Source organism: Cricetulus griseus (assembly GCF_003668045.3).
Source record: "Cricetulus griseus strain 17A/GY chromosome 1 unlocalized genomic scaffold, alternate assembly CriGri-PICRH-1.0 chr1_0, whole genome shotgun sequence".
Taxonomy (NCBI): Eukaryota; Metazoa; Chordata; class Mammalia; order Rodentia; family Cricetidae; genus Cricetulus; species Cricetulus griseus.
In genome coordinates this window covers 4,707,190-4,722,491 of record NW_023276806.1, presented here as the reverse complement: position 1 = coordinate 4,722,491, position 15,302 = coordinate 4,707,190, and the positions used below count along the sequence as shown (strand labels likewise).

General features: G+C 45.2%; 1 protein-coding gene across 1 annotated transcript in view; it reads left to right on the top strand.

The window, feature by feature from the left end:
• The window catches only part of Erich3 (glutamate rich 3), a 118,919-nt gene that overhangs the window by 72,937 nt on the left and 30,680 nt on the right, over nt 1-15,302 (top strand). The window contains exons 13-14 of the mRNA XM_035450651.1: nt 4,307-4,493; nt 12,876-13,180. Coding sequence (XP_035306542.1) covers nt 4,307-4,493; nt 12,876-13,180 — 492 coding nt within the window. The remainder of the gene's footprint in view (nt 1-4,306; nt 4,494-12,875; nt 13,181-15,302) is intronic.

The following is a 15,302-nucleotide window of genomic DNA, read 5'->3' as shown; positions in this document are numbered from 1 at the left end:
CTCTAAAGGAACAGAACTGATAGAACACACACACACACACACACACACACACACACACACACACACATGTGTGGGATATATTAGAGGGGCTTACTGTGATCTGGGCAGCCCAACTATGGCTAAAAGTCTAGAAGTCCGTGAGAATGGATGTCTCAGCAATCCCAGTCTGGCACTGACGCCCTAGAGGACCCTGGGAAGCTGCTGGTCTTCAATCTAAGTGGGGAACCTGAAGAAGAAGGCGTCTTTAACACCAGTGAAGGGATTGATGACCCATCCCCAGCCTAGGTAGACTTGCTGGCAAGAGGGAGGCCAAGCAGGCACCAAGCAAAGCTTCCTTCTTCCATGCCCTTTGATCAGGGCTGCCACCAGAAGGTGCTCTCCAGATAGAGGCTGAGTCTTTCTGCTTCAGATTATCTGATTTAAAAAGTTGCTCACAGGAGTTCTCAGCTGGTTGATTTTAGTTGATTCCAGATGTTGTCAGGATGACAACTGAGATGAGTCCACATATCATTTCTTTTCACTAGTTTGCTAGGATGGTTTTGGTTGCCCTTTGCCTCTGGGTAGGAACAACTTCCTGTTCTAACTTTTCTGTATTGTGTTTTGGAGTCAGTGTGAAGTCTCACTCCTAGAACTGAGATGCAGCTTTCAAAGTTTCCAGTTCTCAGGCTGGGGTCTGACTTCACAGGCTAGCGCTCGTCCGTGACTCGGCACAGGCCCACACCCTCTGCCAGTTGATGCATTTGTGTAGTATTAGTCTCCTGGGTGTCTTTTTAAGGATGGTGTAAACAATGAACGTTTATCTTCTAAGTCTGGAGGCCTGAAACCCAAAGTAATGAAGATGATGCCAGGTTGGGCTTATTGCAGAGCTCTAGGACAGAAGCCTTCCTTGAAATCTGTCCAATTCTGACTCTCTGGGGAACCCAGGCCTCTGCTGGTGACAACATTGTCACTGCATTGTCTGCCTCTGGCTTTGTCTCATTTCCCTTTTGTATGTGTACTTTTTTTGTGAGAACATCAGGTGTCAGATGTAGGGAAAACCAACAGCAAGAATGCTTCCCCCTTAAGTCTTCATGAATGATATCTCTGAGATATAAACAGTGCCTGAACAGAGTCACCTGGAATTTCTGAGTGATTCTGAACTCCAGTGAGTCCAGAGAAACATCCATGCCTGGAGAGTTTTCTTGCCCCAGCTCTGGTTCCCACCAGACTTGCTTGTTTGGTCTGTGCCTAGGTGAAAATGCATGTAGACTGGAATTCATGAAATAGGTCATGTCTACTCTGACCCAGGCTGCTTCCTTAAAACATAGGTTAAGGTCTGGCCTGTTGCTTTCATTAATTAAGGCTCTAGTCTTGGGGAACCTCTGACCTTCTGTGTGAGCTTCTTGGAGATAGCTACTTATTAGTGGAAATATCATAAGCCAAGGGTTGGTTGTCTCCTGCACCAAATGATGTCAGGCTCCATGGACCTGAAGCTTCTGGGTGTTTCACCATTCTCTACCCACTTAGAGCCTTGGTGATCTGGCAGCAGTATGGGGTGAGAGAAACCCCATGAAGAAGGCTGTAGGTTCTTTCTGTTTTCTCGTGAAGTCTGCCTTTTACACAAATTATATGCTGTCCACTTTAGTTGTCGGCTTATTTCCAAAGACATATTTTTAAGGAAAGAGGGTTTGAAAGAGGCCCTTACTTTATCATAATCCAGTGCATTGTTTCTCTGTTGCTGAATAGACTTCTACACACACAAGTGTGTCAATCTGTGTGTCTATCATCTATTTATCTATCCATCCATACTTAGTGTCTTCTTTCCTTTAACACTTCAGTAGTACCTATCATCGGTGAAAAGCAAGCATCCAGGCTTTGCAAACACTGTAATGCTCTTTCTAATTTCACATACTATGACATGGAACCCTATCCCATCCCTGTCATCTCCAAGTTCATCAGTGAAGGACGGGGACTAGGACTCAAACTCCATGCTCTGTGGCCTGTATTTCTCCGACTACTCCATGAAGAAGCCATCAAGTCAGGGATGGGAAAAGTCAAAATATGTTGGGATACAAAATTATAAAACAAACAGAGATAAAGGCAGAGGACACAAAATCTTGTTAAGTTTGGAAATGATGAAATAATCAAATCATGAGTATCAGGGTGGAAGAGGCACGGTTGGTGACTGTCATGTTTGGCACTTGAGTCACTGTGTCCTTTCCCTAAATTTCCCCTTAAGTATTTGTTTTATTTTTATTTTATGTGTATATGTCCACATGTGTGGAGGTGCTGAGTGAGGCCAGAGGGTGTTGGATACCCCGGAGCTGGAGTTACAGATAGTTATGAGCCATCTGATTGATGTGAACCCTGAATCTGGTCCTCTGAAATGGCAGCAGTCTTGACTGCTGTGCTACCTATCCAGCTCTTCTCCGGGTCTCTTGAGTGAACCTTCTCCTGCTGGGTACTGAGGAAGTTCTAAGGAACCATCTGATCACAAGGGATTGTGGGATGTGGATAGGGTTCAGCCTGTAAAGAGTTTAAACTGCCTTCCTAGTCTCTGATTTCATATGTGCTTACCATGAACACTGGTACACTTTATTTTTTAGTTTTGTAATTGTAACGCTGGTACACTTTCAAGGCCATTGTCTCTTAGCTTTTTCAGATGCTTACCATCTCCTTAGTTTAAATTCTCATTGTGAACACTAAGGTGTAGAGGATGGGACTTTCCTTGGTCTAATTTTTTAAGACACATTGCATTTGATTTAGGAGGTTTCCAAGGCTCACAGTAGCATTGAATAACAGACAGACACTTTGAATAACCAAACAGGAAAGAGGCTAAAATAATGACTCACAAATTGATGATTTGGGGCCTCCTTTGCTACTGTGGTTGGATCCGAAGGAACCAAGATGAGCACTCTAGCCTTGCCATCACAAGTTTAAGAAATACACAACACAGCAGGGTACCCAAACTGGGGTTCCAAGATGTGGGGCCCGAGCAATAGCACCCAGAAGCTTGGTGGAAATGCCATTAAAAAAAATCAGAATTTGTCCTCAGCTCTGCTGCAACCCTTTTGAGTGAGAGACTCTATGGAAAGGATTGGCAGTCTGTCTCTTATTACGGCCCTCAAGTGGTTCCACTGCACATTAAAGTTTAAAAACCTTCCAGCATAGCCATGTTTTAACAGATTGTAATGGGAACTGTGTTAGGTAACACATGCATGGCAGAAAGGGGGAACCCGTTGAAGGGCCCCCTGGAAGTGACATGTGCAGCAGGATTCTGGGTCATTGGTGTAGAGTATTTCTTGGGTGGGGCCGTGTTACAGAGAACAGAAAAGATTTGAGTGATTAAAACTGCACCATAAACATCAACTCTTAACTTCTTGGTGGGGCGCTTTAAGAAGTAGAGAGAAAAAGAATCTCAAATGCAAACAGAAGTAACTGTAGAGTGGAGTTGAAATAATTCTCACTAATATATGCACCATGATTAGAGTGTTTAATGCCACAGTTAAAGTGTAATACTTGTTATGTGAAGATCTGTGGTGTGTGTGTGTGTGTGTGTGTGTGTGTGTGTGTGTGTGTGTGTGTGTGTGTGTGTGTGTGTGTGTGTGTGTGTGAGTGTGTGTGTGTGTGTGTGTGTGTGTGTGTGTGTGTGTGTGTGTGTGTGTGTGTGTGTGTGTGTGTGTGTGTGTGTGTGTGTGTGTGTGTGTGTGTGTGTGTGTGTGTGTGTGTGTGTGTGTGTGTGTGTGTGTGTGTGTGTGTGTGTGTGTGTGTGTGTGTGTGTGTGTGTGTGTGTGTGTGGTGTGTGTGTGTGTGTGTGTGTGTGTGTGTGTGTGTGTGTGTGTGTGTGTGTGTGTGTGTGTGTGTGTGTGTGCGGGCTCTCAAGCATGTGTGGATGTGTGTGGAGGCTGGAAGACAACCTTGGTGTCATTCCTCTGGTGCCACCCACCTTGCTTTCTTGGAGGCAGAGTCTCTCACTGCCCTGAAGCTCACCAAGTAAGCTAAACTGGCTCCAGGATGCACCTGTCTCTGCCTCCCCAATGCTGGGTTAATAAGCATGAGCCCCACCCTTGGCTTTTGAGAGACAACAGTCTCTGGGATCCAGGTAGGGCTCACCTGCTCAGAGTGAAGCTTTTGACCAACTGAGCTTGGCAGCACAGAGATGGGTCCAGCTCATGTGGGGTCCTGGTTTCACACTAGTACTGAAAAGAAGTCCTCAGATACAATGTATGTTCTGTAGCATAATATATATCTTTAAAAAAGAAAACTGAATTATAAGGCATCAACATGAAGGCGGGTGCTCTCAGAAATGCGTGTTCTTGCTTTCCAGACATCTTTCAGTTCATCTCCAAACGGCACCATGGCTTCCCTTTCAGCCTCACCTTCTTTCTGAATGGGATTCAGGTGAACAGGCTCAGTTCCTGCTGCGAGTACAAGCACCGCAGGAGCTCCAGGCTCGGAGGCAAGAGAGGCTACTTTGGGTTTGTGAGCGTGGAGAAGGCATCTCCATGCTACAGGTATGGACACACACACCTGTAAGGATAACTTTCTGCCAGACACCTGAGCCCCGCTGCCACATGGGTGCCCAAAATAACACACAGAGTCTTATATTAGATACAATGTTGCTGGCCAATGACTAAGATTTCTTATCTGTTAGATCGGTCTTAATTATCAGCCATAACTATTAATCTATATAGTTTATAAAGACTTATTTTACTGAGGTCGCCTGTGGCATGCATCTTCTCTTGCTGGGCGATCACATGACAGCCCCACAGAGAAGAGAGGAGGAAGAAGAGAGAGATTTCCTGCTTGTCCCTGCTTATATTCTGAGTCAGCCGGCTATGTCACTTCCTGCCTGGATCACAAGACTTCTCTTTACTACATTTTCAAGAATCCTCTTCGACTCCTAGTCCTGCCTATCTTGCTTCCCTATTTGCCAAAAGTGCTTTATTCAACAACCAATAAGATAAACATACACAGAAGAACCTCCCCCATCAGCATGCCTTTTGCTAGAGTGACCGGCCACTTTGCCATGTCTCCCTTCAGTGATGCTCTACTCTGCACAGTTCTTAAAAAGCCCTAGTTGAAGGGTGTGGACTACAGCCATGGATGTTTGATTGAAATTATAAAACATAAACCAGTTCTCCAGATGTGTTATATAGAGGAGATAAAGGCTGTGGCATTTTAAATTCTGTATTCTCATCTCTCTTTTACCTCACAGTGACTTAAATTCCACTTTTCTTCATTTCTTTCTTGTTAAAGGCCCGAGGCTACCCCTTCCCCCACACACCTATATGGTATGCAGTCATCTGCCTGTGTGTCTGAATACTGCAGGCTATACCAGCTGGAAAAATGTCCACACTCCTAGGTTACCTAATTTTATCTCCTTGCCCTGGTTTAGATATTAGGTGTAATGACTGCTCTTTTATATCACCTTTTATGCAGGGCAGCCTGTCTGAGTCTGGACTCATACTTAGAGGCTTCTTTTTGTTTGCTTTTTCCTCAAAATATTCCTGAAGAATCGCCTAAGCATCATACATTCATGAAACAATGACACTGGGGAAACAAGATACTAGTAATCTGATCAATACAGGTCTCATAAAAATAATCACAAAAGAGGGAAAAAACCAAGGCATGAGATTTACTGGAGGAGCAGTACCAGGTTGGGGAAGGCTGCCCATCCAATGTGACATTATCAAGAAGCAACCCTATGACTTCCTTGGGCAGAAGCCAGCTTTTCAGCTAGAAGGCCTATGGGGAGGGCAGAGGAAGCAGTGTTCTTGGTGTGTTCAATGTGTGTGATCAGAGCAAATTAATGAATGACATAATGTTAGGAGAGGCTAGACAGGCAGTGGGGATGAGTCCCCAGAAGTCCCGGAGTCCTTCCACGGCCTTTGGCTTTGACTCTGAAGTTAGAGTCTGTAAAGCAGGTGTTGGGTGAGGCTCTGTTATGATCCCATGATGGCTTCTAAGGGAAGACTTGACAAGATCAAGAAGAAGAGTCGAAGCTGCTGTGGTCCAGGAAGCCGGGAATGGCAGGAAGAACTGAAGGGATTTACTTTGCTGTATGCTTTGACAGTAGAGTTTATAAGGCTTACTCACAGCTGGGCCCAGGCATACATTTGAAAATAGAGTCAAAGATGACTCCAACATGTTTGTTCTAAGGCCCAAAGAGATGGCCCAGTGGGTAAGAGCACCTGCTGTGCAAGCATGATGACCTGAGTTCAGATCCCCAATGCCTACACAAAATTCAAACATGGACATGCATCTGTAATGCCAGTGTTAGGAGGCAGAGACAAGCAGATCCCAAGACTCTGAAGGCCAGCTAGCCTCCAAAACATGAGCCTGCAGTTCATCGAGATACCTTGTCTCAAGAAGGACAGAGATGGACACCCCAAGTCCTGCTCTGTTCACACAACCCATGTTCACTTGGTGCTGGACCCCCTTCTCACACCCAAACCAAAAGACAAACACAAAAATAAAGAACAGGGGTTTGTTCTGAGCGACTGGAAATATGTGCACTTAGTGTGTACTCAAGATCAGTTGTGGAAGATGCAATTGGACAGGTGGAAGAAAGGGGTTTTAGACTTCTGTGAGACAATGCAAATGTCAGTATTGATGAGTAGCCAGCTGGGTACCAAACCTGAAGTGCGGGGAGAGAGCAGAGTTGAGAATAGCTTTACAGTGGTGGCAGTAGAGTCATGGGATGGAACGGGCTCTTAAGATCAAGAGGACTCGTGACAAGTGAGCTTTGTCCCAGGGAGAAGGGGAAAGTCACTTTTTGAAAGTGAACCCCAAGGGAGGATTATCTTGGAAATAAAATGGTTGAAGAATAAGGCAGTGGCTAATGGAGTCAAAGGCGTGGACAGGTTGCATGTTAGTACAATGAAGACAGGTGTGCCAACTTTTCACACTGCTGTCTGTTGCCGGTGACCCTGCTCGGACACCCCTTGGGGGAGGGGGTGAGAAGACGACGCACCAATGATTTAGGCACCAGGAGTCAGTGAGTAGCAGAGCATGCTGCAGACTTGTTTATTAAAAAAGCTAGACCTGCCTTTATACCCCCACCAAGCTCCTATTGGCTCAGGAGGCTGACTCTGCTGTGTTGTCCTTTCCTCATTGGTGTTTCTGGGTCAGGTGTCTCTTTGTCAGCAGTCTCTGGGCATAGAGGGAAGCTTGGCTCAGGGAGGAAGTGCCTGCCTCCGATGCTCATGTAGGCTGGCCTGGGTACCTGTGGCTTGGGTAGGTTGGCTGCAGTTTCTCCTACAAATATCTGACAAGAGCTGGAGGGAGGAAGGGTTTTAGTTTGGCCCAGGATGTGAGGTGAAGGTCATTATGGTCAGGGACATACAGCAACAGGAGTGTGCAGAGGTATCCGTAGCCAGGATTCAGAGAGATGGACTACAGTGCTAATCAGACCCTAGCCTGTGGCATGGTCCTGCCTATTTCCAAGTCTTTCCCTCCACTCAGTTAATTCTCTTTGGAAAAGTCCTTACATGTACACGAAGGTGAGTCTCACTGATACTACAGATGCTTAATCCCCTCGGGTTGACAGTCTAAGCTACCCATCCCACAGGAGCCTGGCCATCAACTTGGGGATGCTTATTGGTGGTCTTGAGACAAGTTATGCAAGTAGGGTGGCAGGGTGGGGAGCTGGGTCACAGTGGCCTCACAGGGCAACTAGTGAAATCACATTATAGAAAACTTTTTCTGCAGGGAATCCTCCTTTAAAATGTGGTAACTGTATGGTGTTGTCCTCTTTTCAAACGGTTGCTGCCTTTTAAGCCATGGCTGCCTGAGTCAGCCACTGCAACTCTGCTGCTGTCAGCCGCAAGAGCCACAGCCTGAAGGAATTCTCTTCCCTCATGCGCCAACTCTGTGAAGGGAACTTATCTAAATCTCTGTCCCTCTAAAGAACTCAAGATTCAGAGGCTGAGGTGGAAATTCTCTTCCTAAGAGAGGGTGAATAGCAAGTAGCTCACCTCCTTCTCCAGTGTCTTCAGAAGCCCTCAAGACCTCCTCGCCCTCCTTAAAACCCTTCTCCACCTGGCTCCACCCTGCTACTTCCTGTCAGCTAGTTGCTGGCCCAATCTCTTGACTGCAGGTGAATTGTATTTAATCAAACACATCTTTGCAGCATTAAACAAATGTTCCGGGGCATAAACAAAAATAACACAATTTAGAATAATATTTCTACAGCAGTTTGGTTCCCAGGACTGCATAGGGTTTGAAGGACTTTTTAGTTTTCAAGATGGGATATTGTGGCATGAATTTATGTTGATAGGTAATACCGATACATGGAAGAACTTGAAGATACATAAAGAGGGAAGTTCATAGAGTTTAACCCTTTGGTAGATTTGAGAAACTGGGATCCAGGGTTCAAGTAGAATTTTCAGTCTTGATGAACAGAGAAGAGACAGCTGTGCAGTGGGTGTTAGAATCTGGGTGATGGCCTCTCCTAGGAAGCTCTGTCCAGTCCTGCTGTTTTCTAGAATAAGAAATACTTTCTTGCCAGGCCCATGATGGTGCACACCTTTGATCCCAGCACTTGGGAGGCAGAGGCAGGTGGATCTCTCTGAATTCGAGGCCAGCCTGGTCTGCAGAGTGAGTTCTAGGACAGCCAGGCTGTTACACAAAGAGACCCTGTCTTGATAAAGGAAAAAACAAAACAACAAAAACCAATGGAACACACACACCAAAAAACATAATGAAACAGAAAGAATCTTTTCTCACGAGAGGTTGGGACTAGGAGAGTGAAAGGTCCATAATGTCCACATGGGCTTAGCACCCCCTGGACAGCCTTCTGTTTGCTGTTCAGATGCCCTATTTGTATGCAAATCATTTGAGAGATTCCCACTGAACTCTGTGGAAAATAAATGAGTTTACACCCAGTCATCTGTGTGGAGACAGGATGTTACATGAGAAATGTTCCCCTGCTAGGCTCCTGTATTTGAACACATGGAGTTGGTTTGGAATGGTAATTGAACCTTCAGGGAAAGGAGCCTTCCTGAAGGAATTGTGACACTAGGGGAGGGCTTTGAGGTTTTACATCCTGCCTCCACTTCCTGTTTGCCCTGTGTGTTCCCTGCATGACTGGAATGTGAGGACTTTGCTTTCTGACTGGCAGTGCCTCCTTGCCATGCTGGTCTCTGTTCATCTATAACTGTTAGCTAAGTCCACCCCTTCTTCCCCTGTGTTGATTTTCACTGGGGGATTCTATTTCAGTAACAGAAAAGTAACCAACATACAGAAATATTCCTCTGTGAGGTGTTATATAGTTGCAAACTGGACCACTAAGCCCTGAGTTCTCTCTTTGAAGGACTAGGAACCAACAACCAACACTGCCTGACTGTTGAGAACCACTCTCCCACTCAGACTTTTCTAGCCCCTCTGTAATTCAATGATTTTAACATGCGACCTATCTATTTATTCTCTTGCTCTTTCCAAGAATATAAAAAAAGTGTAACTATTTCTCTAAGAGCTGTAAGTAAATCACTTACACTTTTCTTTATTAGTGTCAAAATCACTTCTTGCAATGTGAATATCTGAAGTAGTCTCCTTTGCTGTCTCCCTGTCACTGTTGAGGTAAACGTCCTCTCATGGTAGTACAAATGCATACGGATGGGAGGCCAAGTCTAGAGTCCTGTTTACTTGACTCCGCTCCACTTGAGATGTTTTCAAATATTCCAGTAATTTATTTGAGCTCCAATAGTCAGAACCAACACTTTGAATTTACACTCAGAAGTTAAAGAGGGAGTCAATGACGGGGGAGGCAGATGTTACTCACTTTGTCCAATTCCCTTTGGCAGATGGGCTATAAAAGCCCGAGCTTTCAATAGGGAGGTTTCCAGGCCTTTATGCAGCCACAACATACATTCAAAGTAACAGCGAATCACAGGCTTCAGGCCCTGGGTTTGCCGTTGCCACCGATCAAGGAAGAAATGTTTGCACAGAAGGTGGGGCTAATAAGGAAATCCTGTGAAGATGTGTGGTGTCTTTATCTAGGGGAAAGCCACGCACTAAACACATCATGGTGATGGGAAAAGCCCTTATCATGCTTAATTTGGATGAGATGCTTGGCTCTCAACCCCTCACGTCTGATCTTTACATGCAGGGCAAGCCCTCTCAGCGTCATCACACAGGGAGAGGTTGAAGTGTTTAGTGAAAGAACTCAGTTCTTCCTTCTTTGGGGAAATTGATTAAGAGCAATTTCCATGCTACTCAAAGACTGACGATGGCTGAAAATTCAGTAAAATCTTGAGTTTAGGAAATTGCACTTGTGCTTGGAGATACTTCAGTGGCTGCCCAGGTATGAGGACCTCAGTGGTGCACTGAAGCTCCACCAAGTTGGATGAGGCTGCACATGTTTTTCCTTTTACAGTGAGATGGAATTGGCAGACTGGTAGCTCCCCAGGTTGTAGGGAGTTAACCTGGTGTATAGATGGAAGGCACACAGCAACACATGAGGAGGGTTTTCTCTGATTTCCACAAACATACCATGGCATGTGTGTGTACACACACATACACATACACACACACACACACACACACACACACACACACACACCATAAACACATTCATACATGCACATATATACATGGTAAGTACATAAGAAATTGCTCTTGGATTTGTTCAGGTCAAGGCAGTTTCCGGTTTTTAGCATTGCTTGTATTGATTGGCCTGGACTGTGCTCTGGCCCCCTGTGACCTGCTCACCACCACCACTGGTGATGCAGTCCTGAGATTGTGTGGCAGGGAGTGAGGGACACTCATGGTTTTGAGAGGGGTGATTGTAGAGATGAGTGACAGCTCCTTCCCAGTGGGAACATGTGAGTGAGGTCCCTGGTGTGCCCAGCAGAGAGGAATCCGCTTGTCACTCATCCTTGTAGGGCCACACGTGGCAGCAGAACTCTGTGGTGTGGTGGGGTAGAGTACAGTGGAGTAGAGACAGTCACAGTGCTGCAGGGAGATATCCCAGGTACCATTTGGGGCGTGGTTACGGGTACATGGTAGGTGGGTGGAATAAAAGACTGGGGACAGGGACACACACTCTCTTTCTGTTCTGCTTGGGTCTCAGAAGGCTGCAGAGGCTAACCTGGGTTACCAGCTTCTCTTGTGAGTAATTTCCCATAATAAATAACCAACTATACCCCTTATCCAGCATGTGGCTCAGTTTCCTTTTCAGCTGGTGACAGGAGGGGGCGTGGTCAACACTACACGTGCCTGGGATATCTCCCTACACAGTGCTCCATCACTAATTTGTGGAGTGATCTCTGGGAAACCATGGGACCTTTCCTGCCTCAGTTTTTCCATTTGTACAATGGTGATAAGTCTTAATGTATTATAATGCTGGGTATTGAATCCCTTAAGAAACTGGTTATGAGGTTAGAGGGGTGACTTGGTGGTTAAAAGCACTTGCTGCTCTTCTGGGGGGCCTGGGTTCTGTTCCCAGCACCCATATCGGGAAGGTCACACCTGCTTGTACTCCATTCAGGGAATCTGATATGTTCTGTGCTCTGTGGGCACCTGCACCTATTGGTACAGGTACCCACATTTAAGCCACGCACAATCACACAAAAGAATTCTTTTTTAAAAAAATACTGTACCTTGAATGCATAGCAAAGAGCTGGGTACAGACAGGGGAAATGTCAATGACCAGTTGTCATCATAATCATTTCTGTCCATGTGTTATCAGTATTGGAGTTTTTATGCTGTCAACATACATGTGACAGTGTGTTCAAACTACTTGTGTTATGACTGAAATCTTCATGATAATACATCCAAAACATCTAGGTGGCTCACCAAATTTGACTTGTAATGACTTCTATATATTGTTTTCATTTTTGATGAACAAAAGCTTATCACCAGTGAATCCACGGAAGATTGCAGAGAAGGGCTTCAAAAGACACTTCTTAAAATCAATCCCGGAAATTCTGTGGAAAGAAATACACAGACTCCCACAGTACTTAAAGGGAACAACACTAACAGTAGACTGATTTTGTTTCTTCAACACTAATCACACATTTTGAAACGACCTTAAATGCAAGTTGTTAATATGTTCTTAGAATGAATTTCAAAGACAGTAGTGTCTTTTTTCCTGATTATTTGCATATTTGTCTAAAACCTTTAATCTTTATGTGTATATGTATGTATACATGCAAGTGTATGGCACATCTTTTCAGAGGCCAGAAGATGATATTGGATTCCTTGGAGCTGGATGATTATGAGGGACCCAACTCATATTCTGGGAACCAAACTTGCATCTGCTAGTCCTCTATGAGAACATGAGGAACTCTGTACTGCTAAGCCATGTCTCCAGCACCTAAGGACAGTTGGTCTATCTGTCTATTATCTATCTACCTATCTATCTATCTAATTTATCTATCTATCTTCTACCCATTGGACCACTACCTATGTGCCTATATACTTATATATAAATTACTATATCATATATATATAAATATATATAATTGCTTCAAGATGTGATTTCTGTAAACATTTGATACTGTAGTTCTCAGTTAATGATGAGTTTTAAAATGTTTTGTTATTGTGGTTAAAATTAAGAATATATGTTCAGCCTGGTGGTGGTGGTGCACCCCTTTAATCCCAGCACTTGGGGGAGGGGCAGAGGCAGGTGGATTTCTGTGAGTTTGAGGCCAGCCTGGTCTACAGAGCAAGTTCTAGGACAGCCTCCAAAAGCTACAGAGAAACCCTGTCTTGAAACCCCCCAAAAGATTTTCATATTAAAATAAAATGGCTCATTTTAAATCAGCGTATGAGCACACAAATAGAATATTTCTCATAGTTTTTTTCTTTTAGAATACATGAGCTATAAAGTGTGTGACTCTGCCAACCTACTATAAAGGTTAATAAAACCTTCCTGCTGGTATTTCTTACAGGTGCATTATTGCCATGGGCCTTGACAGGAAACCATCTCAAACAAAACCTAGGAAGGAAAAGACTTCTGAGAAAAAGGAGGAGCAACTGAAGAGGAGCCAGGGGAAACTGAGGAAGGACAGAGAGAACGCGTCAATGAGGAGGGGCGAGACGGAGGGGAGGGAGAACTCCATCTCAGCCACCTTCTCAGCGGAGGAGATAAAATCAGGAGTCAGAGAAGTGAGGACGGCTATAGAGGAAATGGAATGGAAGGGAAAGTCAGAACAAGAAGTCTGGGAAGAGGACCAGGAAAACACTTTCAAATATGGTAAAGAGGGGCAGAGTTCCTTGCTGTTGCTGTTGACTCGTCTTTGATACCATCCAAATCTTTGAGAACCATCTGTGGAGGCTGCTTAGCTGATCTGCAGACGGCCGTACTGTGGTTCTCTTACTGTTCCCTATGGAGTTCCAGGTTCTTTTTCTGAGAGGTGTCCTGGTCCCAGAAGTGTTGAGGTCCTTTCTGTGGGTGGGAGGATATAAGGAGGTTTCTGTCCAGAATCAGAATTCATTCTTGTAGAGACCATTTGGACAAACAGAGTTTTGTCTATTTATCTAGATTTTGAACACAATTGTAGGAGTAGCATGACTGTCCACATCAGGGTTGGTAAGTACACTCTCTATAAGCATGTGGTGCTGGGGGGTTACACCCTGAGAGCAGCTTGTATTCAGTTCGGTGTCTCAGAGCCTGTCTGTCATGTGCTTCTCTCTTTTCTCTTCTCCTGCCTCTTCCTCTCCCCTTCTTTTCCACTCTCTTCTCCTCCTTCTCATCTCTTACTCCTCTATCTCGTCCTCTCCCCACACAAATATCAACATGCATGGAAATACACTCACACACCTGCACAGTGGAAGTAACAGGATGACATTGCCAGCCTCCAAGCAGTGGGCGGTGTCCCAGGAGCTGCCCCTCTCTCCACTCACATGCCCCTTCTATGTGAAAGGCTTGTTCCTGTCTCCACTTTACAGGATGGAAGATGGATCTCACTCATGCATAGACACTGTAACAGAGCTCAGACCCATACCTGTGTGTATCTACTCTCAAACATCAAAACATCTTCTCCGTACCAATGCACTCAGGTACTACATGGCTGTGTGTGCTATTTCCTAAGGAATAAGGAAGAGGCATCCATGTCTCCTTACACACAGAACAGGAAGGCTGTCTCAGAGGAACAGTAGCCACAGGCCAGGGTTTGCCCTGAAAGGTCTGGCCTCTTAGAATCAGTTTCCTTATGTTGCTTGCCAAGGGTTTCAGAAATCTTAGAACAAAACCAGAGTACTGGGCCTCTGTTGATGACAGAGATCATGGGGCTATTTCACCCGGGATTTCACTTATGATGCTGGCACCCTCCTCACTTCTCTACAATCCCACCCACTTTATACTCTTCCCCAGACTGAGGACTTTAAGACATCCGGTGTTGCTGCAGTGGTTACAGAGAGCTGCTTCCCAGCCTAAGACAGGAGGCTTGAAGAGGCCGGGCTGAGGCCCTTTCCCCTTGTTTTCCTCTTTTACAAACATGGCTGTGTTAGGACCCTGCCCTTTTACCTTAGGTCCGTCTTCTGTGTTGGTGAGTTAATGGGTTTTAACTGCCAATTCCATGAGCACCGTCGAGAACTGAAGGCAAGTCACAGCTATCTGCCTGGCTGTGGCTGACCATGGAGCTCGAGCCAGGTTAGAGGAGATTCTCAGAGAATCTCTCATTGTGCGGTGTTTGATTGCCTGGTGCTCTTCCTCCTAAGTGGGAATACAAGATAGCAATCGGACTGAATATTCTAGAAGAACTTGGGAGAGGAGCAGAAGCTGTGAGCAGAAGGATGTTCAAACACACGCCATAGGCCACAGGCTCATTCTTGTTTAAGCCAGGAGTGAGGGACACAAAGGTGACTCGCCTTGTGCTCTTGAAAAATGGAAGCCTGATGTCTGATAGAGGACTGGGCTTTCCTAGGCATGATGGCAGGGGTAGCACAGAGCTAGGGCAGAGTTGAATCTTATGTTTTGAGGGAAAACAAAGCCTGCCAAAAGTGGGATGCAGGTCTGTCTCTGTCTTTCCTGAATGTCCCTTCTGTTTTTAGCCCCGTTTTAAAGTATGCCTGTATCGGCTCTGATTATATTCACTGTACTGCTCTGATTTAAATTGGGTGCCTCCAGTAATATGTATTGTTCCCAAATGATAATGCTTTCATGTGCTTTTCCTGTTCAATTCCACCCCATCCACTACTCAGTGACAATGCTGTTGCTACTAATCCATCATGTTTCTAATGACCTATTGGCTCACAGGCTGGGTTCAGTAGGGCTGCTTCTAATGGCACCACAGCTTTGTGCTAGCCATGACATGAATGAAGAAGCTGGACCTTAAAGATGTTAAATTTCCTGAGGTCACATGGCTAAGCATGTT